The sequence below is a fragment of the Etheostoma cragini genome, chromosome 12 (assembly GCF_013103735.1).
Source record: "Etheostoma cragini isolate CJK2018 chromosome 12, CSU_Ecrag_1.0, whole genome shotgun sequence".
NCBI classification, from domain to species: Eukaryota; Metazoa; Chordata; class Actinopteri; order Perciformes; family Percidae; genus Etheostoma; species Etheostoma cragini.
In genome coordinates, this window is record NC_048418.1 from 4,542,581 (window position 1) to 4,566,818 (window position 24,238).

At 40.4% G+C, this 24,238-nt stretch overlaps 1 protein-coding gene across 1 annotated transcript in view; it reads right to left on the bottom strand.

The window, feature by feature from the left end:
* Positions 1 to 436: 436 nt before the first annotated feature.
* The window catches only part of brinp2 (bone morphogenetic protein/retinoic acid inducible neural-specific 2), a 114,642-nt gene continuing 90,840 nt past the window's right edge, over positions 437 to 24,238 (bottom strand). The window contains exons 6-8 of the mRNA XM_034888870.1: positions 6,043 to 6,265; positions 3,610 to 3,916; positions 437 to 2,860 (exon numbers count right to left, since the gene is read on the bottom strand). Of these exons, the coding sequence (XP_034744761.1) occupies positions 2,039 to 2,860; positions 3,610 to 3,916; positions 6,043 to 6,265 (1,352 nt within the window). The 3' untranslated portion in view covers positions 437 to 2,038. The remainder of the gene's footprint in view (positions 2,861 to 3,609; positions 3,917 to 6,042; positions 6,266 to 24,238) is intronic.

Below are 24,238 nucleotides of genomic sequence, written 5' to 3' on the forward strand. Positions count from 1 at the left end.
AGACCTATGAATATAAACTAATAAAGTAATGATTAGCAATGAGAAATGCATCTGATTACTTTGTAACAGCAAACCAATGGGACGCGGTTTTGGGGGGAGGTGTGTTCATTTAACTTGAGTGTGATGTTTAAAACTCTGTGAAGTCACTTCATGCTAGAAACACGTCTTCCTGTTGATGAGACTTTTACAATGAGCATTTGGCTGCATTTCCCTTGAAATTCTAGTGTTGTATCAACGCCATCTTCCCCCGCCACCTGCGCACATTTGCACTGCAGTCACTCTGGCTCTGTGTTGTGGACTGGTTTCTAACACGGAGGAGGACAACGGTAACATAAACTAAATATGACTTGTCAACAAATCAAACACACTCTGTTCTGTAATATATATATCAAGAGGTTATTGTATGGTACACATGTAAGCAAACAAAGAAAAAGGATCCCAAATAGATAAACCACTTTGTTTTTACTTAAGCAAGCTGAGCACAGAAGAACTGCTGAAAATGACATACAAGGTTTACTGACTTTCAGTGAGAAATTAGTGAAGTAAATGCAGAATCAAATCAAGTATCATCCCGGTAAGTTTGCCGCTTTCAAAAGTACCTTCAGTGCCCTGCAGAAACCTTGAAACTCCAGTCGCTGTGGTAACTGGCAGCTAACATTGGACCCACATGTTTCATTGACCTGAGACTAAACCACACCACAATAAAATCCACCAGGTTTAATCCGTTAGTGGGACTTTGTCTAATTGGAGATAGAAGGATTTTGCAGAACAATTACAGTATGCAAGTACTGGTGTGCACTGTGAATAGTGACTCAAAGTTTCACAACACCAAATCAAAACAAGTAATTGCAGAAAGTGTGACTGGCGTAAACATTGAAAAGCTACATTATCACAGATTCTGGAGAATGTGTCGGTTGTTCTGTCTTGGTAGAAATATTGAAATATAAAAAGCAATACAGCCTTCGCTGGAAAACCAAACACAGAAACGAAATGTGCTTCTTATCTTAACATTGACTCCCATATAAGGCATGAGTTTGTTTTGTTATAAACATTTTTTTGGTCTTTGCACTCTGTTATCTAAAAAGCAATGTGCACTTGTCCACACCTGGGGTTAGATGGAGCATTATTTACAGCGCTATATCCTCAGACCTTTTTGTTACCACATCAGAAGATTTTCAGCTAAAATCAAAAGAACTCAACATTGAGAATATTTCGCCATTCATTTTGTGGTCACCTTCTTTTGGTATAGACACACCACCAAGGACAGAACATCACTAACAGACTTCTCGCTCGGATGTTAAGCATATATACTTACAAGTTTTCAAATGCCAGATAAAATGAAAGGCAGGAAACAAAAAGAAATATTCAAAGACCGTTACATGGTTCAGGATTATCAAATTTTAAACGGTTAAGCATAACATAACAACTCATTCACCACATATATAATATTATCCCATTTTCCCTTCCCACAAGATTGTTCTGTAGCCAAAGAAAATAGGTTTAGAAAAGGGGAAGTCTTCTCTTCCATTTACTCATTTTGAAGACCCCTTAAGAGTTCCTCTTTACATATGAAAATCACTGTCTTAGGTATACCTAATGACATCGGCTCTCTGAGGTTCCAAAATCAAAAGTTGGAAGATAGTCTCTAAACTTCATCCCGTCTCTTAACTTCCACGTTTGCCAAAACCACGGCAGTAATAGCAAAAGTAAGCCTCCAGGCTAGGACAATAGAGCCTCAGAAAGAGAGTCCAAGTTATCAGCTGGTTTCCCAAAAGTCCACAACATGACTTCAATGTTCATCAAAGGGCTCTGGTAGCAATTTCTGATTAAAAAAAAACAAAAACGTGACACCAGTAACCCAGCCAAGAGTGACCGTAAGAAACGGCCGGCAGTCAACCTTTAGAGTTGGTTGTCCTAATCATCCAGATTTGGGTCCAAGAGACTAACTCAGCAGGATCTCCCATGCTCAGTCTAGCAGCAACTGCTGCACTTTCTATGAGTAGGATCACATCTGAACCTGACTTGTGTGCTAAGACAGCTAGCTGCACAGCGGGGCCAGCTCAGGTTCAGGAGAAGCGTTGGGAAGCTTGGAGTTGAACAACTGTAGAGAGTCCTTGATGCGTGCCACCTCTCCGGCTGACAGCTTGAGCCGGTGGCGCAACAGACAAGAAAACAGGTCCAGCGGCTGCGGCGCTGGTGGAGACAGTCGGTTAATCCGGTCCCTCATCTCCAACAACATCAGAAAGGCAGCGTCCTGCGTACCCTGCGTGTAGGGGTAGTCCAGCTGGAGAATCAGATCCTTGATGCCCTCAGGATCGAAGTGCATGCTGTATCCAAACACTTTGAGCGTGTTGATCTTCATGTACCCCAGGTTGGACGTCTGGTCATCCAGGTCCAATGGTTCATAGAAGAGAGTTTCATTCGCTGTTGGATCATCCGTGAGTATGCGGCTTCGCAGGTAGATGTGCACTGTCTCAAAGAAGGACTTCCATTTGTTGCCCAGAGACAGCGTCCAGTTGTAACACTGTGCCGTGACGACGGCGTCCAGTCGAGTTCTCTCCCAGTCTGGGAAGTCAGGCTGGTTCACTGGCATGAACCAGCTCTCTGAGTGACTCCCCCCAAAAGGATTCACATAAATCGCAGGCACGGGCTCCAGTGTTGAATTCTTAGTCAAGCATATCTGGAAAGAAATGCCCATCAGCATGTGGATGAGATTGGACTTGTTTTTGTTACTCTTCAACGTCAGCAACATTCTCTTCCTCCAGGCAGGATTGAACCAGCTTCCCAGGCGGACGTCGTTGCTGATGTAAATGGCGTGGACCTCGATTCTGCTGTCCAATCGCTGGAGCAGGTACTTCACCTGAAGAGAGATTTAAGAACTGTGAGATCACATTCACTCTTAACATGTAGACAGCTAACAGACAGATCATTTATATACCGGTTCTCACCATGTCATCATATACAGCACTATGAATGTGTCTTCCTGTTTGTAATAAAGGTTGTGTTAAGATTAGGCTACTTTCTCAGATGTTACAAAGTTTTACTACTTTTTTCAATAACTGGGTAGTACTCTTTGTGAGGAGTAAACTAACCTTTAAATGTAATGCCATGGAGTGGCCTATCAATGTCTATCCTATCAAAGACGTCCTATCAAAAATACTGATATTTTTAAAGCAATATTTTAATAGCATTTCTTTCTGCCTAGCAATCAAAAGGGAGTTCATCATAAAAATGCACAAATAATCAGATCAATAGGAATAAATAATGGAATGTATTCAATCTTCTACTGTAAATATTTATATTGTTTTGTCACTACCTTTCTGAGAAGCTTCTATTCTCACACTGCTAAATTATTTATTTATGGATTCATTATTTACTAATTAATAATTAATTAAAATACTAACATTTAGTTTGCCATTTGGTGATGGATTTGAATGCATTACCATTTTTATTACTACTGGAGGTATGTTTCTGTCTAGGCACCAATAAACCAGTACCCATGTGTTCTCTGACTTCCTGATCTTTAGTGTAATCAGAGGTACTGGATTATTTAGTGCACAGAGATTTGAGAAGGAATGGAATACATATATATGGGAAGCTTTGAGAAACCTCAGCGTCAGGTATGTCCAGGTCAAAGTTCAGGTAGTGGTCCTGGGATGCAGCGATGCTTGGCCTACAGGAACCCAGATGGAGGACGTTGCCGTGGTGACAGGCTCCGCAGCGGGTTGCGTTGTCAGTGCCACAGGAGGAGCACGAGGTGGAGGCGGTGCCCACAACGCAGGGAATGACTCCCTGGCAGGTGGGCTGGTCCACAGGGCAGCTACAGCTCTTCACCTCCTCCGAGAAGGAGCCCAGCACCCCGTGCTCATTGCAGTAGAGCAGAGACTGAACCCTGCTCAACCAAAAGCTAACAGGCCTGCAAAGGGGAGAAAAAGCATGCTGTGTATCCACTCCCACTTCTGGGATTGACTTCTATTTGTAAACAGAGCAACGCCTGCCCTTTATCAAATGTACGACATGACGTATGGCACAGTTTTGCAGGACTGCCGTTCTTATCTGGAGTGAGTGAAAACAATTGCGGTTGCTATTGACGATAGTTCAGCTATGTAAAAAAAAAACAGCAGGATGTCCCATGCCAGGCTAGAGAGGATTTTCTTTAACCAATCAGTTGTCTGCATTGTTTTAATTTCACCTTCTAGTGTCGGCTCAGCTCATTTTAAACCTCCACTGAGGTGCTTCCAAAAAATGAACCATTTGTTAGTTATGGGGGTGTCACCCTTCCCCCATTTTACATTCCATCTGCTCCTTCTTTTCTCTCATCCAACCCATGTTGGGTATGTTCTCAGAGGCATAATATGAGTTAAAACCTAAAGTAGGGGCCTAAACGAGGATTTCCCTAGATCACACTGCAGAGGTGAAAATGTAATTCACAGTCCGCACCAAATCGCAAAATAATTGTATTGTTCGTCTGTGGAAATTTAACACCTTTTTTTATTACAGAAGTGTTGGTATTTGGTATGACTGCAGCAGAGATGGAAATGCAGACATGAATAAATTACCATGCACTTTGGTGCGGTAACGACAAGTTGAGACGGAAAATTGGCTCTGCAGAGATTCTATCCCAAGGCTAAGTTCAAGAAATCACACACAGCATTGCCCAAACGCTCCAGCAATTCCTTACCCTCAGGCCTATGTAAATAGACAAAAAATGAATGATGATAAAACAAATGGATTTTTGCAGAAGAAAATAGGGAGCTTTTGCGGCTGAGCAGCCCCTGATAACTTGTTGTTGTTGGTACAAACTGGGTTGAGACTCCGAGGGACAGAGGTGAGGGAGAGGGAGAGAGAGGGAATACAAAGGGGACTGAGGGAGAGAAATGAAGACAGAAAGTGAGGTAGGGTGTGAGAAGGGGGGGAAGAAGTAATGGGTATTGAGGGAAAGGACTGTCAGGGAAATGAAAGTCCTCTGTAAACAAGTGCCGAGCTGTCAGTCTGGGAGAGGACTTGATTACAGCATGCCACAATGCCACTTACCTATCCACACAGAGACTCTCACCATTGGTAACTAGACCCTTCATCTCTCTTACACTTTCCCTTTCTTTCTGTCTTACTCTCCATCCCGCTATCACATCTCTCTTCCATCTCCCACATTCTCTTGTTTTCTTTCCTTACTCTGCGTTTTTATTCCTGCTGTTTTTTTTCTCAGCAATGCTGCATTTCCTGTCATTTTACTGTGTTCCCAAATTTCTTTGTGTGCTCATTAACTTAAATTAGGATTCAACATGACAACTAACTTTAGTCTTCGATTGGTCGGAGGTTTTGTGTAAACCAAAACTGAGAACATCGATTCTGATTATGTGTATATACCAGCCAGAGAACATTGTCAGCCTTAACCTGACCGGAGTGTTTTCTTCTCCCTATCCCAGAATGATAAGTGGTGTAGCCGCTCCATACTCCAGCGCTTTGGTCTAGCTATGCGAGAAAAGTTAGGCTACAACAACTGTAAAAGCTTTGACTGACTGCTTGAGTCGTTACAGCGTAAAGAGATATTGCTTGTATAAAATGGTGATGATTATTCCTTTTGCATTAAGTTGTTTCTAGGCCATTCCACCTGGGAGTGTGGACAGATGAGTCATTCAGCTATCTACGTAATGTTGCTGCTAGTCTGTCAAAATGCCCAAAGTTTTAAACAGATAGACATTTTTACTATTGTACACTCTGTTGACAGCATAGGTAGCCCAAAGCTGAAATCCCAATGCCAGCAACCAACAAATACATGTTTTGGATGGGAATCAGCTTAAAAGAATGTAATTGTGTACCCCAACGGCATGTTTCCCACCTTTCTGTCTCTTGTGGTTTAGCTAAATTCAAAGCTGAGCTATTTCTAGTTAGATAGCTCTTGTTTTTCCCACTTGGGATATGGTGTTAGAGAGCCTACAGCTGTAATGAATCGGCACAAAGCAGCAGGCAAAACTTCCAGTAATCAAAAATGATGTCTTCTTCTTTTTGTTTGGTTATTGTCAACGTATCCCAGTGAGTTACCTCTCTCTGGGCAGACTGATGCGAGGATGTTTGGGGCAGCGTTTGCTCAGAGTGAACAGCTTCCTGACAATCTTCTGGGCTTTGTTCAGGACCAGGGCAGTGCTGGACTCCAGCTGGGCGTGGCGCTTCTGGAGGGACAAGTCGGCCGACCAGAACTTGGCGATCATGGACGCGTTCAAAAACCGGTCGGTGGGCAAGCGCTTTAGGAGGGCTTTGAATTCATCTGCAGAGAGGGGGAACGGAATCAGAGAAAGGGAAGGTTGAAGACAAAGGAAAAAAAACTATTCACCACAGTCTACTTTTCCGCAGTGGCATGCAGAGATAATGAGTGGGTAAATGGGGGAGTTTCATGTGTCATTTGAATACAAAAAAGCTATTATGTTTTAATGAATTGCCAATCCAAAGTAAACACCTGTGCTTCAATCTGCAGTAATACTCATTCAACTCACCATTAGAAGCTCATCGTATTCATCACAGTAGTCATTGTCATTTAGAAACACTAGTTATCTTACAATTTACAGTATGGTGTCACATACAGATGGGCATTTTCATTGACGTCGTAATTCTTTCTTGAAAAGCATCACATACCGAACAGACCAAGCACGCGGTAAAATGGTGAGAGGTTCTATCTCTGTGGTTAGCTGGTGTAATGGTAGAATTTACAGCAAATACTGCAGCTGTTGCAGCAAGTTTGTGTCAAAACCAAACAAAGCAAAAAAACAAGGTTGTCAGTTTACACAAACCTAACATCACCTCTGTCCCCTCCAATAATATGTCAGTCAAAAAAACCTGAATCAATGTTATTTAAAATGGAACTAAGCATGGGCATGCAATGTAATATTCACTAAAATGTAGTAAATTGTATAGCCTTGAATGGCAGGTCCCACAGGTTAGACCCATACTAAATGAATATGACAGAGGCACACACTTTCATTAGACCTACCTGCCCACGTCTTTCAAACTAGATGCCCTCACTCAGTACGTTTACATACACACCAATAATCCACTATTATTCAGAACATGACAATATTCTGAATTTGATAAAGGTCATGTAAACAACATATTTCGGAATATAGCATTTTCTGATTAAGACGTGGGATATTCCAGTATTATTTGGGTTTTGGAAGCATTGTTTGGACAAACCCCTTCATCGTACTCCATGGTTTTCCAAGAAGAGTACAATTTTGATACTATACCATGAGACTTTATTTGTTGCCATTTAACCATATATGTCCCATAGTTGCAAAATTACACACATCACTTTTAGTTGTCCTAAAAAAAGAGTCCTAAATGTTGTTTTTTTTTAAAGTAAACATTAACATAGACAAAGGGTCGGAGGGTCCTATTAATTATCCTTGCAATGCCGTTGGCTGGTAAATGTAAATGTGCCATGAACTCACACAACCTGCAAACTGTCTTTCAAGCTCATTTCTCTGTTTAATTGAACTGGATTTGAAGTAAGTAAAAAGCCTTAATCATTTTGTCTGGGATTATTACAATGTTTGGAACATGTAAACATTCAGTTATTGTACAATACATTCATTAAATCTGTCACTGGCTGAACATTTCTTATCTGTAACCAATAAATAAATCGGGCTGCTTCAGCCACACTCCAAAAGTGTGATTTAGAAGAGATCACTCATTGCATTATTGCAAATTAACATGGCTGAAAACCAGCACTAACACAAAATTCAGTTTTGTAATTACAATTTATCCAGTTTTTTTTTATCAGTACATGATTTATCAAGAAACATGACTGCTGTGTTATTATTGCTCATAATATATACTGTTATTGGACTAAATAGACAATCAACCATGCAAAGGAGCCCTTAGTTGTTCTGTATTCGTCCAGACAATACAGAAATACTGCTTCTAACTTGGGCCAACGTTGCAGGATTACATTTCACTAAAAACTTACTAAAAGGCATCAGAACATTTCATCTGAAAGGCAAACCATTTCCTGTATTGGGTCTTTAAGGCTAATAATCAGCTTAAGTATGCAGTGCACAGATCATATTAAGCAGGGATAACATAGGATGTTAAGTGTCTGTTTGGGAGGGGCGGAGTCATTTGAACTGTTCATGCCTGAAGCAGTGCAAATGTTCATGGGAAACATAATATGTTCTGGATGGTTTCTATCCAAGTTATGGTGTGTTTTAATAACGTTCTGTTAATGTTGAGTGGGCATTTAGGTCCTGTGGGTTTTAGTTCTGTACGGTTGATTTAGTGTTGATGTGTATTTATTGTTGTACATTGACTGAGACCTGGGAGGGGACTGATGGTCTCTGGGTAATCAGTGTGTTCAATGTTACACACACAGATTGGATATCAGTAACTGTCTCCTAAATGAAACTTTCCATGCAGTGCAGTACATTGGAAAATTACAATGTTTTTTATAGATTTTTTTTATAGAACAAATGTACTGAAATCACACTGTCAAAAAGGAAAATAAGCAATATTTATACAAACAAAGGATTTCTTCAGTAGAAAATAAAATTATGTTTACTTCGGATTTTTAGTAATGTAAACTGGATTTGTCTACTGCATCAACTTACCGCTCTGTGTTAACACAACTTAACCTGTTAAGTTTCACCTTGCGTAAAAATGTAAACAGTTTAACACAATGGGTTTTCATGCAAATTTCTAGTAAAGTCAACTAATTTGGTATAACAGTGTGGTTACCTTAGTCACAACAGCACCTACTTTGTTGTACTAGACTCATAAACATCTACTGCCCCAGGCAAATAGAAGAGGTACATTCAAATGCTGCTGTCAAATGAAATGGTTATTATTTCATGAGTGTATATGTGTGTGTGTGTGCGTGTGTGTGTGTGTAGAATTTCCAATATAAAAAGATTGGGCACCCTTTGAGTAAATTACACTGAGAATAATATCGGCACAGAGGACACAGCTCGTACTGTGTGCTGGGTTTTGCCAGGAGCGTTCCGGTGGTACGATCACTGGAGTTCCATTAAGATCCACTGGACAAATATTGCCAGTAAGAAGCCTCTGGGATAATCAAACCTATTATTTCCTTTTCTCCCCAAGCCAGCTAAGTAAGACCTTTTAGGATTGTACTGGGTCTGCTGGAAAATGATATTCCCATGTGCTGTTGTTGGCAGGGAGACAGAGAGGAAATCTGCAGCCAAGCCGACTTGAGCCCAACTGATGAGACTCAAGCCTATTACAGTGCTCAGTGATCCCAGATGACACAATGGTGTATCTCTCTCCACCCTTTTTTTTGTGTCTGCCTGTTTCCCGCGGTCTGATCATTTTCTTCTGAACTTGCGAGTCTGGGTTGTCTCTGTGTCTCACTTGAGTTGTTACCTGTCTATCTGTCTGTAGTCTCTATCTCTATTGAGACATTTAGCCAGAGTTTCCTCTCGCATTACTATTTGCAGCGGATCTGTGCAAAGTTTAGCTCCACCCATGACGATTTAGATTGGTTTATAGAAATGCTATTTAAACACGTGCATGTTTTCCTTTCATCCCCGAATGCTGTGTGGAGTAGCCAGACTCCTTCAGCGGGCTTTGGGGGAGGTTCTGGCAGAGCGAGACTAATCTGTCTGTTACTCCCTCCTCTCTGTACAGACATGAGGCTGAATTAGTAGGGAAACATTAACTGTGTTATGACTCTGTTTTCTGGATGCATATTGCTCAGCTCGTCTGTTTTTAGTGCTTGTTTCATGTCACCTCTACTGATCTTCACAAAGCATTAAAAGCTACGGTGAGCTGAATGTATGGAGTTCGTTGCTTGAAGGACAAAAGACTGAGTGTACAGGATAAAAATGCCACCATTTAAAGTTCAAACTAATGCATTTCATGGAAACGTTGCTCAATAAACTTTTGCTCCAGCGGAACAAAAATCTCTCTCCAGCTGCTTTCAGAGACAGAATATGCTTTAAATGAAGAATCATGCAAACGCAAGGCCACTTTAAAGCACACTATTGAATTTCACCTTAAATTATCAGGTAAATGTGGAAGAACGCAAATGAGGACCTTTCAAACTTGTCAACATGAATAACGGTATGCCGACTTGCTGACATTGAAAAAATCTACTCTTTTATTTCCTGACATTGAATTTAAAACATGTTTTTATTTCTTTTGATTTAGCTTTCAATTTTGTTTTAATTTTAACTTTGAAATAGTATATTTTTTATCTATTCAAAATTCAGCTTTCATTTATTTTTTATTTTTTTGTGTGCATCTTTTTAGATTGTTTTGCATTTGGTATTGAATTCCAGGACTTAATGCCAAATAGCAACCTTCTAGATGTGTTGGACTTATAGAGATTTTCCCTTTAATTCAGCCTTACATACTTTACTGTACGTTGTATCTTTCAGTTTTTCCAGGAATTTGCGATTTGCAATTCACGTGAATTATCGCGTGAAATACAACTTGCAATTTTGACCAATCACCGAAACTTTATTGCAAATGTGACCAATAACCAGAGTTTCCCACAGACTTTGCGTCAGTATGTGATGCTGAGAGCCACTGACCAAGCGGGGGTGAGAACTGGTTGATGTAACACACGTGTGTTGCCAAATTCATTTCCTTGCGTCTGATATGAAGGCGAGGTGTGTGTGCCTTGCACATCTCACATTTCAGACCGTCCTGCCAATCTGTATACATTTTAACATCAAAGTCCCCTGTAATGATTTTTCACTCTAAAATCGCTGAAAGCTGCTGCTGTTTCCTGTCAGCGCTCTCCCCGCAACAGACACGCGCACACACAGAAACAGAAAGAAACGGACATGAGACGTACAGGATGACCTAAATTGAGGGCAGCTACAATTGCTATTGTTAGTGCAATGATAAGTTAAAGTCATGTAAGTACTTTATCAAACCGTATGAATGTGTGTGACTGGTGATTGGTGTGTGTGTGGGCGCACCTACTGTCATGCACTCTCGTTCACTGTATCCAAGCACAATATGCATTTTAGGAAATAGACTGGTAACATATTTTGTGCATTTATAGAAAATAGAAAAACATAGTTGAGGTCCTGTTCGTTTAAGAAAATAGAGACAGATAAATGGAAAATGTAATCGGACAAATTCATCCAACGGGATTGCTTGTTAGCTGCACGTAGGAGAGTTACTCCAGTTGGATCATAGATCCACAGAGGATTCACGAGTTTCACCAGCCCTTTTCCTAGACTTGATAGTATGCTGATAACAGGTAACCATAGGTACCTCTCTGTCCTCTGCTTGCAGTCAGCAGAGGACTCAGGTCTGCCCTGTACTGGAGCCCAAAGGCCTCAGGTTTCAGTCTGTTGGCCTTAATCCTCGCCAGTGACGCTGTTGTATCCAAAGTACAGCTCTCTAACTAGTCTGTCGCTAAAAAATGCTACAGACTCGAACTCCAGCGGCTGTTGGAGCTCTGGACAGTTTTAAGGCAGCTAGCCATGAGTTGAGGACTGGTTTCCTTGTCAAAGGTAGCCCGTGGAAATGTATCGTAACCCCAGCTGCCTTAGCCCTACACAATTCATTACTGCAGCCAGGGGCAATGCAGTATAAAATGGTACAGTACCCATTTTAATCATTGTACCAGTGAGAAGAAATAAAATACATCGGTTATATCACCATTACTCAAATTCCAGTTCAGTTTATCTTTAACATACTCTCCTTCCCTCTATACTGCATCTGTCTTCATCTCTCTTTCCCTCTATTAATCATTCACTCACACACAGTGGCACATACACATTCATAAACGTCCATCAACCACCTCCCCCCTATTTCTCTCTGTTTTCAAATCACTCCCGCTCTGCTCTCTCGCTCTGCCTTTAACTCTGCCCCCCCCCCCCCCCCCCCCCCCCCCCCCCCCCCCCCCCCCCCCCACACACACACACACACACCTAACATCCTCAGAAGTAATCATTAGCACTGCCATCACGCTTTGGAATTTGTCTGTCTGTTTTCCTCTTTTTCCTGACATTTATGACTCCACGTCCCAAATTTATGGACAATTTGACTCACTTAAAATCTATAAGATAAAGAGGCCGGGGCTTTTTTTCCACCCCATAATGGGTCACTGCGCCGCCCTGAAATCTCCATCTCTAGGCTGAGTTAGTGATTCATGACATCATCAAGCAGAAGCGACAGCTAAGTGACTGGCTGGCTGAAGCCTGTTCATTGAACTCTCTACAAGGACATGGGTTTAAAAAAAAAAAAGTCTGAGCAGGGATTTGAACAGTCACATGCAGTACAGTGTAGTGGAGAGAGAAGTCAACCAAACTCAACTGCTTTTAGGTATTAGCAGAGCTAGTATTGTGGCTGTAGGGATAACAATGTCGAACAGTCGGTCCAAAATGAAATCCAACTATCAGACAATTATTGGATGGATTGCCATAACATTTTGTTTTCTAATTTATGTTCCAAACAGAATGATGGTTTACGACAAAAAAAGATGGCTACATGTCCAGGGTGTCCCACTCTCAGCTGGGATTGGCTCCAGCCCTCTAGCGAAATAAAGGATAAGTGGCTATAGTTTATGGATGGATGGATGACAGCTTATGGATGGATGGATTGATGGATGGATGAATGGATGATCATGTAAAAACCTTCATTATTGCAACTATAGCAAGGAACGTCCCCTAACTTTAATGAAGTAGTCAGAGATGGCATATGTTGTCGTTTTTATTTGAAAGTCTATTTAAATTACACAAATCTCTCACTAACTATTAACCTGACATGCCAGATGGTTTGTTACACAGACCATCTAAGAAGCCATCATTGGAAACTGTCTGATGTGGATTCTGAGCAAGTCTCTCTGTAATAACATTTACCTTCCTTTGTGAGGATAATGGAAATCTCCCGAGTGTACATATTTGGTACCCTGCCTGATATTTATACTTGAGATTACTGAATTGTCTTACATATATTGCAGCATCCACAGTTCTGTCCATCCTACATTCAGTTTGCATTGCAAATAGTTTGAATTAAACATTATTTTCTGTTGCAGTCTCGCTAAGATATTGGTGTTTTTGATCCTGCGTATAATTAAAATATCCTGTGAAAAAAATCAAAAATATGAATCAGTTAACCCTTGCATATACTCACTGTCACTGTGAGTCACAGCTAGATAGAATTGATGGGTTTCCAACTACCTGTCATATGTAGCAGTGAACACAGCCGTCTGGAACATCTCTTCTGCCTTAAGATGTCTTTCTTCCTGTACAGTTCCTGTCACTTACATCTAAGTGAAGAACCTCTCATTAAATCCCACATGATTTCGCGCAACAACAACTTCAATAATCATCTTTCTTCCTCTGTGCCTTTAATTCAGTTGCAAACATGACAGGCATTAAGGTTGAAGTTGGGATGTCTTCCGGCGATTGCGGCAGAGATTTCCCTTTTTCATTCTGCGGTGACGCCGGCTGGGAGAGACGGAGCGGAAAACAGAGGGTGCAGGGCTGTCGAGTAAGCTGCTATCTCCATCACTTCAAAGTGTCTCTACCACGTTAAATGCACCATCCATCATACATCGCTGACAATGCTCACACAATAGTTAGCAGGGACGATTTTATGTTTGGCAGTCTCTATAGAGGCTCTCTATTAAAAACTAGACTTAAAGTACTTTTTGAAGTCAGTCACTGCTCAGTGGATAGTTCTGTTACAACATTGGCTCAATACTTTAGATAACACTTTACTTACCTAGAGTATAATTCCTACCACTACATGTGAGTATTTTAATTCTATATATAAGTAATGAAGGAAAACGGGGGAAAAGTCTTGTTTGTGAGTATCTGGGAACCCTTTGGAGAAATAAAGCACATGCTAAACTAATGTAAATGTTTTACACAGGGATAAAAAGTGTCTATTGTCACAACTACATCTGTAAATACTGTCAGAAAGGAACAAGTAAGAGGGGAGAGTGATTATGTGTTGAGTGATTCATAACGATACACTCAAATTGCATTTGCTTCTTAATAAAGTAAGCTTTTAGTTTTTAGATTAGCCCATAATCCCCTAAAGACGGGCAGTTTTCCAGAAACCTCTTACATAATTAGTTGAATTCTTCAAAAAGGACACGCACGCTGTCTATACTTAACTTAAATTCATAACTACACACTGACTGATCTATATATTATGAGAAGAATAATTCAAGTTACATTCATCTTTGCAGAGGCAAAGGCTTTGGGATATTTACAAAATATACTACAGCTGTGTTTTATCATGTTTATATAAAAATCAACGTACACTATACTCACATAGTGTACTTGAAATATTTAGGCTTGTGGAGCATATCCTATTATTACATGCCAAAACGCTTACTGATCAGGTGAAACAACAATACATTATTGTTTCAATGTTTTTACCCTCAGGACATGATATTAAAACAGTAAAACAGTTACTTGCACACTAACTTTACCTAAGTAACACTACTTGGACCTGAGTAATAAAAGTGGTCTACTCTTACCAATCCTGTTAAATCAGTCCAGTTGATTAGTAGATTACATATCTACGTGATACGCAGTATACCCGCTATGAACGCTCCAGGATTTCTACATTGCTACATTAACTACAATACTTTACTTTAGACTACATTACTGTGTCAGTCACCCTAGAGGACACTATGTACCAAGAGCTCTCATTCAAATTCTTCACCCAAAGCTCCGGTATTCAGTGGAATACAAATGGCCCAAATGACAGCCCAGTTCCCTCTATGTCAGGCATTGCTGCAAGGGAGGTCTGGCTTTCCTAGCTGAGTAATTGTAACTTTGTGCAACTAAATCCCACAAAAGACAAGCTAGTTTGCACTGGGGTGGCATCAGCTGAATGAAACTGAAGCGTGTCTCAGTAAAGCCTGACATGTTATCACACAAACAAATCCAAACATATGTGACGGATTCACACTCGACATGTCCAACACATCCCTTGGCATTCCTTCTCCAACCCTTTGCGTAAGTGAGAAATGGGAATCATTTTGGTTCTGGAAACCCCCATGTGGACAGGCACAACACGTCTGGGAAGTACTAACTGGGTACGCTCTTCTTGGACTCTTGCAGTTGATCGTAACATGAAAGAAAAGCTTTGGTGTCGTACCCTCAGCCTCCACCAAGCCATAAAAAGGATCAATCTAAACTAGAAGCACCATTTTCCTTCTCTATCAAGGCTGGTGAGGGGTCATAAAAGCCTTGGGTTGACATAAAAGGCAGAGATACTCAGACACTGGGAAATAAAAACAAATTGTTCAAAAGAGGAGGTGTGAAAGCCAGAGAGAGGATGACACCAGCCAGCAGGATGTCGTTCACTTAATAGCTGCTTATGGCTCGTCTTTGTTGAGGAATGTCACGTTAGTGGAAATGTTACTTTCACTATGCAAATTGCATATTTACAGTCACACAGACATAGAAGAGCACCATTCACACTCAGTAAATCACAGACACACACACCTATTCTTTCATAGAACTAAGAGGTGGTCCCTGTCACGAGGTTAACACACACATTGGAGAGCTCAACAAAAGCATCCTGAACCTAACAGCCTGTATTGTATACTATATAAGCTGCATTTAAAACCAACCTGATTATGCAAATATGTCAGTGTCAGTGAGTGTGTGTGTGTACACGCGTGGGTTTGCTTTTGGGACCGTTTTCATTACACTTGATATATGTTGTTTCATAACAACAACTTTTGGACTAATCTATTTTTGATTCATCAATTACATATGTGTGTCCAATCAGCTTCATCTGTACTGCTAGTGAAAAAGAGATTGTAGATAACTGAAGATGTGTTCAGAAGATAGTATACATCCAGCAAGAGTAAGTAGGAAAGTTAAAAATAGTCAGGGAATGAATGAGATGCCAAAAATGAGTATAAACTGACAGACAGATACAGAAGTACATAAACAAAACACAAAAAAAATAGTGTCAGTGCCTATAACATACGAAGCATAGAAATATGCCCTTTTAACCAAATGAATGCGGGTGTGCAAATAGCTGTAATTATTCGGTTCTATACCAATAAAAGTAAATAGTCCCTTTAAAGACACAGGGGAACAGGTTTAAGGCTGAATAAAGGGAAAATATCCTCTCAGGGTCTAGTGGAGTCTAGTTAGGAGATGAGTGTTTGTGTGTGTGTGTGTGTGTGTGTGTGTGTGTGTGTGTGTGTGTGTGTGTGTGTGTGTGTGTGTGTGTGAGTGAGTGAGTGAGTCTCTGTTTACTATCTGACCACAGTGACAGAAAGAAGGGTACAGGTGGGTGATCAATACCAAAAACCTGACCTAATCATATTAGTGAGGCCCTACCCTACAGACACCTGCAGAGGAAAGCGAGTTTAAATCCAATCAATTTGTTAAGAAATATAGGTACAAATATAAAATGTACATTGATATCTCAGCGATATCTACAACTACCTCATAAATATAATGCAAGAGTTAAAAGTGTTTGATCTTAAACAGTCTCATCATTTTCTTTCAAAATGATTCACAAACTGCAGAGCATGCTGATTTAACATTACGAGCTAAAGGAAAACATAAAGCAAGGAAAATTCCAAAAGTGACATTGATTATCAAACATTTACCGTTTCAGTTGTCAACAAAATGATTACATTAGATCCGTAAGCAGTGAAACAACTCATTAAACTGTTGATTTCTTCTTCTTTACTTCTTACTCACTTTGTTAGCTCACTTTGTTAACTTACACACAACAACTCACAAATGATCTCAATTAAACATTCAGCATAAACACAAAATCATTTACATTCATACAAGTCATCCCTTTTGTATCCAATCAACCTTTCAGTAAAACCCCACACAGTAAGCCTTAGGACCTCCACGGCCTACTTCTTGTCTGCATGAGTGAAATCGTTACTCTTTCTTCTCACCATGGCACTGTATTATCCTCCAGGTCAAGTTTGGCCGGCCCTGGCTGAAACAAACACCTTAGGAGGCCACTGTGCCCTAAGCCCAGCTGTTTGAAGATGAACTACCTTCCTCTACTCCAGCTGAGAGATCAGAAATGGATAATGGATTTAGGCTAACACGGAGAGGGGGAAGGGGGGGGGGGTTGTCACTGCTTTCACCTGGGGGCAAAAAAACTCTCACTCATTTTTCTTTTTTTCATTTATCTGTGGAGGGCTGACAGAACACATATGCTCTTTTCAGTAATGTTCTGCTTCACACTTGCACGGTTACATGCATTTGGGAGCTGTCCGGGAAAGTGCAGCCTTGCACAGTCAGCCGCTGGGAGCTGCCCAGGGATAAAAAAAAAAAAAAAGAACTAGTTTTGCTCCAGTGGAGCAACCAAAGGTTGCTCAAGGACATTTTGACAGCGGTCGCTAGATAACGGGAGAACATTGGTGATGCAGTTCCACTGACATCCACCATGATTGAGATATTGTCTGAAGATGTGACATTGCAGGGTATTATCGCCTGCAGACTATAGGGTGTTGCTGTGGGGATCACATTTGAGGGTATATGGATGAAGGATGTGGGACATCACTGTCAAGCAGCACTGATTTGTGTGTGTGTGTGTGTGTGTGTGTGAGTGTGTGTGTGTGTGTGTGTGTTAGTGGAGGTACGAAGGGGACTGAAATGTTACCAATCTCGGTGTTTGTGCCACTGCTTTACTGTTGCAGACGACACTTGCATTTGTAAAACAGATGTCTTTTATGTACAGTATGCCAGGTTGACTTATGTGTCCAAACTCTACGAGCAGCAATAAAACCCAATCTGTTTTCCCAGGAAAAACCAAGAGCCATTTAAATGTTACTGTTAGTTAGCTACAATAATTTTCACATTTTCACAGTGCAGACAAAATCAGCTTGTGTAGTGCATCTGTGGTTTCATAAATGTACTCTGCCGTGTTTTTTCAAAAATATAAACATAATTTTCACTATGCTTCAAATAGCTGCAGAAAGCCACTTTCTGACAGTGCAGTCGGGGGGCTGTATCTAACAATTTTTGTGACTTTATGACTCCAAAAATCACATCTGCATCTTGCCCTTGTGTGGAGAACTCTCTCAATCTTATTTTCCACAAAACTTCCCTTTTTGAAACTGTTCGAGAGATATTGCAATTATCCCCTTTCATATGAATCGTTACTGGCCTAAAAAAACTTTGAGCTACCACACCCAAATTTTACATTTTTCATAGTAAACGGATAGAAATAAAACAACAGAATATGGTGGAACCAGCATCCAGCCTACAGTTTGGAGGTCTTTTCAGCGACTCCATCCAGAAGGTCCTCAGTGATTCCTGAATGCAGGCTCACCAGCAGCTAGGTAGCTTGCCAGTTACTTCTCTCTCCCGATCTATTTTTACCTTAGGTACACAACTTGTTTTGTCACTTTGTGGGTGAAGAACCAAGTGAAACACTATGAACATTTTCCAGGAGAAGTCTGAAAAGGAGTGCCTTTATCCCCATATCTAAACGGATAGGCGCCAATAATACTGAGCTCCCATGTGTGCAGACTGCCAGTAGGATGCATTCATTTAAAATGAAACATTGCAGTTGGTGCTAAGTGGAGCACCAACTGTGTGATTGGTTATGTCGCCGTCTGTCCCCAGCTTCATTGATTCGTAATTTCTCACGAAACTGATTGCGGTTACATGTCAGTTACACGTTTCCTTTCCAATCCTTTCTGTATTTGTGAGAAGTGGCGCTGTCCTGAGTTGAAAGATAGCCTACTTTACGGTTTTATTATTGAGTTAATAGCCGTGTTTGTTTGTGTCGGCCGCTGTCCATTTCCTAAGGTTAAGAAATGCTAAACATTTTTTGACTACTATTTTTTTAAAGGGTGTGCGTCCGTGTGCAACCACGGAGGAAAACATTAATCGGTGCCTATGTCTAAACGGTATCTTCCCACTTTCTATGACGGTTGAATTTTCACTCTACCTCCCAGTTTGGCCAAACAACTATAACCCACTTGTTTCCTAGTATAACCTGCCCTACCCACCCAAAACCGACATTACTTCCACAGTAGCATGTTACTGGGCAATGCATTAATGGCCAATACTGGCTGGGTAACATGATAAAACAAATGATCCGCCCTAAAAAATACATGAAATCACAGCCTTGATGTGCTTGTAAACAGAGAAGACGTATTCGTTAATCAGTCCTTTGACTCTCTTTACCTGTCTGAGTGTGTAAACCTTCTATTTTCTAGCCACACAGAGAGCCAAGGAGGATGAGAAAATGTTCTGATGTTGTATTAACTAATTCCTCCTCTATTTACTTGCTGTTTCTTATCATTATTTGCTTATTTATGTTATGTATAGTATTTAAGGTTGTTTTCTCTTTTCAATCTGCCATCCTTAGCTAAGAATACACAGTATTCCATCAGGCATACAACCATAGTCATCAATTAACAATTTGTATAATGCATTGTGCATGAGTGACTTGCAATTATGTTTTCATGCTCTGTTCCCCCGAAGGAATATGGAAATGATGTCTTTACTTATTTCTTCGGTACAGGATAAAAACACATTTTACTGTAAGTCTGTTTAGTTCCACTCATCAGCATGTAAGAAAGCCTGCAGCAGCTACCCTATTATTAATAAAGGATAAGTGCAGGGCGGTTGCATGATGGCAAACCCCTACTTAACCAGTGCAAAGCATTCCTTAAATTGCAGACCTTATACATTAAGGGGAAATCATTCTTGGGTCTGATGGCTGTGCCTAATAATGTGGCATTAACCTTGAATACTCCCAAGGTCTCAGATAGCAAAGGGAACCCAGATGGGCCAAACGCTGCGTTCGTCTGCAGACAGATGGGTTTTAACGGTGCACCCGCTCAGGCTGCAAACGATCTCAAGTTATAGCACCACGCTGTTTATGTATTTTTTTATTTTTACACCTTTTACATTATCACTGAGTTTTCGAGTGTGAAGGTTATGAAGCCAAATGGATAAGTAGGCTATCTAACAGAACGGCCAGCAGGTACAGCTAAAGCATTACGGAGATGACTTAAATTAGAGGCACTTAACATGTTCATATTTAGATTTTAAACTGCACTTTTGGAAAACACATGCCATATGCTCAGTTAAAGCAACTGGAATTTGAGCAATCATTTGAGCATTATCTAAAATGATGCAGAACAAGTATTTGTGCATATGAAATGCTAAATGCATAATTGTGGTCAACTGTAACTCCAGGAAAAAAACAAGAAGACTTCAGTCAGTGCTTTTCTCTCTTGTAATTCCTGTTTAACTAGTGCAGTACCAATTGAAAACTTCACATGTGACAATTTGCTTCCTTGGGTGCTGAGCAATACACCTGCCACCTGCATGCTGTTTGGCTCTGTAACAATTAATGTAGGTCTCTTCCTAATACACTACACAGTGTGTACATAGCGCCCTACCAATAAATATGTCCTGTAGATCTAAAGAGCTTGCACTTGACATTGCACGTCCTTTGGAACTCAGCAATACACCTGACAAGTGTGAAGACAATCGGATTAGTGGTTGTCAAGAAAATCGAAGGACAGACTGACAGACTCATTTCACAATGACTTCTAGTCATGTTAACCACGTCGCTAAAACCCAGACATTCTTGAATCCCAGAAGATGAATCCCATGACTATTCATCTAGCAGCACAATGTGGTTGATTCTTTTGGTTCGGAGAAAAAGTTTCTGTACAATACAAACATGTATTCATGTTCCCCATAGGATGAATTGGGAAACATGGCTTTATATTTAGTGCCATCATCAGGTCAAAATTTCAATTTGCACAATACTTTGGTTAATGACCAAATATCTGCGAAATATAACACGTTGCCATTGGTATTTTAATCATGGTTATTTGGGTCTACTCTGTAAACACATCTACTGCATGTCTTTGCGTCCTGGAAGAACAGAAGATCCTTCTTCTGTTGTTTGTCCTGAGATTTCTCCCTTCCTCCTGTTCGCCACTTCCAATCTAAAGGCAGCTACTATTTTGGGTATATTTTCAGGCACCAGTTGTTTTCTTAACTAATATTCTGCATCTTCTAAAATCTGCAAAGCTCATTGAAGCCTTTGGGAGCAACTAAATGAACTTAAAAATCACATTGTTTTCAACTGTTGCGGATTCCTTTTAAGGTTAATCAGTCTAAAAGTTTCCTTTTTTAGTGTCAAATGTCAGTTTGATTTTCAGGTGTTCTCAAACGGTGTTCTCAGAAGCACTATCTTCCTGAACTGACTCTGAAGAACACGCTGAACGATATGATTTCTTTCCCTCCGCTTTCAGCCTAAGGAAATCCATTTTGTTTTTCAATCCTTGGGCGCATTCACCTTGTGATTCTTACAAGCTGTGCTTTTAAATTACTGTTCCTCTTAACGCACCAGGTGAAATCTTTCTCTCGCTCTAAGTTTGTTGCGTATATTTGATGTTTTTTATCAACCTTGATCTGTTACTTGCTTGATAGTAAACCTCCTAGAAAATGTACTTGTCTTGAATCCCCAACAACCCCCCACAGTCACAAACATAAAGGCACTCATGCAGTCACTAATACACTTTGCCTCTGTTAAAGACTTCTATGGGTACTTACATAACACCCAAGTACGCACAAAAATCACCCTCCTGGTAACATAAATCATCCTCTTTTTCACCCATGGTCAATTATATAACAATTGAAGTGTTGATGCTAAATTTCTCCTCTATTTTTTTGATCAAAAGACTTTTACTTTCTGCAATGCCAGCCTTTTATTCAGCCTATCAGACCTGTCCTTTGGCAAGCATGTTAGCAATTACAGGTGATAATGTCTCTTCTCAATGAAAAGCTCATAGTGAGCTATTAATCTTTGTTCTTTCGGTACAGTAAGATGTTTGCAAAAGGCTTGGGCTGCACTGAGCTCTCTGTACCAGAGCAATGGGGATTACTATGTTCCCTGTGGGGTCTGGAGGGTCGGGAGAAAGAGAGGCCGATTTAAAGAGATTGGCTGAAAGAGAGATCGCTGCAGGAGATCTGGCATGCGTTAGCAATGGCTACTTAGAAGTTAAACTGAAGAATTGAAAAAGACTCGTCTTCCTCCTCCCACGCTTAACCTTTTACACAGACAGAAATAATTAAAAATCCCTATTAAGAACCCATAGTCAATTGTGAATAGCACATGTGGTCTCAATTATCTCCGACCAATAAGGTGTCACTGCTAAGGTGAGTAATGAGGGGTTATACAGTACATATCTGTCATCTGGTGTGAAATGAAAGGTGATCATCTCATCATAATGACTTGTGTCCGACTGAGTAACTGGCTGATGTAAACAGATATAAACTGTTAAATGAATCAGCTGCTTCATTAATGAAATCACAGCTTACTGAATGACTGAGACACTAATTGTTTAAGCTGCCTTCATAGTAGGTCTGGAATCATGATGGAACAGTCAGTGAATGTAGAGTCTGCGTCTTAGGTTAAGGCTTAAAGACTGGAGCAATTTCCCTAAACATCTGTCAAATCTGATATGCAGTGGGTATTAGCTGCATTCTATAATAGTTTACACACAGTGCAAGTCAACTCTTAAACAGCACACAAGTTAGATTTTTTTTTAACCTACAGTAGATTAGACACATGTAAACACATTTTACTTTGTGAGGTTAATTGTCATAATGTTTGCCTGCTTTCCCTGTCTCCCTTTTGTTACAGCTTAATGGAAACATCCACAGTTGCGTACAAACATCATGACAGACAAAAATGCACACATGGAGGAAGATTTTAACAAATACGTGTTCAGGAGTCTGCAGTTGACAACGCTTAAGCATGTTTGATTGTTTGGGTTTTGTGAGACACAGCAACTCCAGTCCAACAAAGGCTGAATGCATGTTTTCAACTGTTCCACCCACTATCCATCTTACTGGGAAACCATAATCCTGCCAAAGGATTGCTCTTAAAGTCAATGGAGGCTTTTCAAACAGCTCATCTGTGTCTCGCCTTGTGAGCTATTTTAAAGCTTTAGAGCGTAACTTTTTTATGTCAATGAAGTCTGTTACATTCAAGCAATTGCCAAAAAAGTTGATACAAAGCTAATTAAGATCATCAGCTTTACACAACTCTCTCTGCATCTCTCAGTGTGGCAATGCTTAGAACATGGTGTCGTCTGGTGACTTTTCCTTGCAGAAACTCGAGTGAAGATAATTACCTCTTCTAAAAAGTCCCTCATGTTTTTAATCCTTCGTGTCCTCCTTGGCTACAAGTCACTGTGGGGAGGAAGGGCGGGGCGCGTGCCCAATTACGGAAGGCTTGTGTCATGTGAATGCAACAACATTGGTGTTGTCATTACTTAGAATTCCTCATGGGAGCAACAGAAACTACACATGATATCTTTAAGGGGCTAACCCAACAAGCATGGTTTTGCCAACAAGTTGTCCTGGTGTCTTAATTAGTAATGTATACAGCAACACATCCTCATACCAATACGATAGAACAGGATTGTTTGCCAATGACTCCCTACACAACATTAATTGAAACAAAACTACTTTGTTAGGTTAAGGCAAAAAAATACTTCTTTAGGTTTAGGAAAAGATCGTGGTTTGGGTAAAAAGTTTGGAACTGTATTTCTTCCGCAAATTAAATCTACCTACTGGTACAAATAAAGTAACCTGTATCTGAACTTATGTGACATAAGTAAAAGGAGACCTACTGTGCTTTTCTGTACATTGCATACACTGCTACATGCTAACATCAGGGAAACCTGTAATGTTGGTTGAAGATGTTGCAGTCTTCCCTCCAGTTTTGGATCACATTCCTGTGTTCATGTTCCGGTTGTGCAGTACTGGATTGTTTGTTTGGAGTAATTTTTCGGGGAAAAAGTCCATCTATACTTCAACAGAATTACAAACACAGTGTTGCACAGATGCAGAAATCAAAGTCTAACCAATAAGGGCAGACTGAGCTTCTTTCAAAAGAAGGGGTTCAAGAGAGCATCTCAGATGGAGGGTGAATACAGCAATGTATTTGTATTAGAAACAAATGTTTTTTTAAATATAAAATATGACTTTAGGTTGATTCAAACTCTACACCTCTTCAGCAGTTCATTCCAGAAAGGGTGAACCTTATAAGGCCCTAAGACATAAATAGCTGCCTTTGGCTCGTTAATGAGCACCTCGATAACTAGCAGTCCCACATGCATAGTCTTCTAGGTGTGACTCACACTAACACACACACACACACACACACACACACACATAAAAAACACTTTCAAACGCAATCACACAAGTTTCCTTTCCCCTCGCTGTGATGACATTTGATAGGCTGTGTGTTTGTGTTCTAATTGAGTATC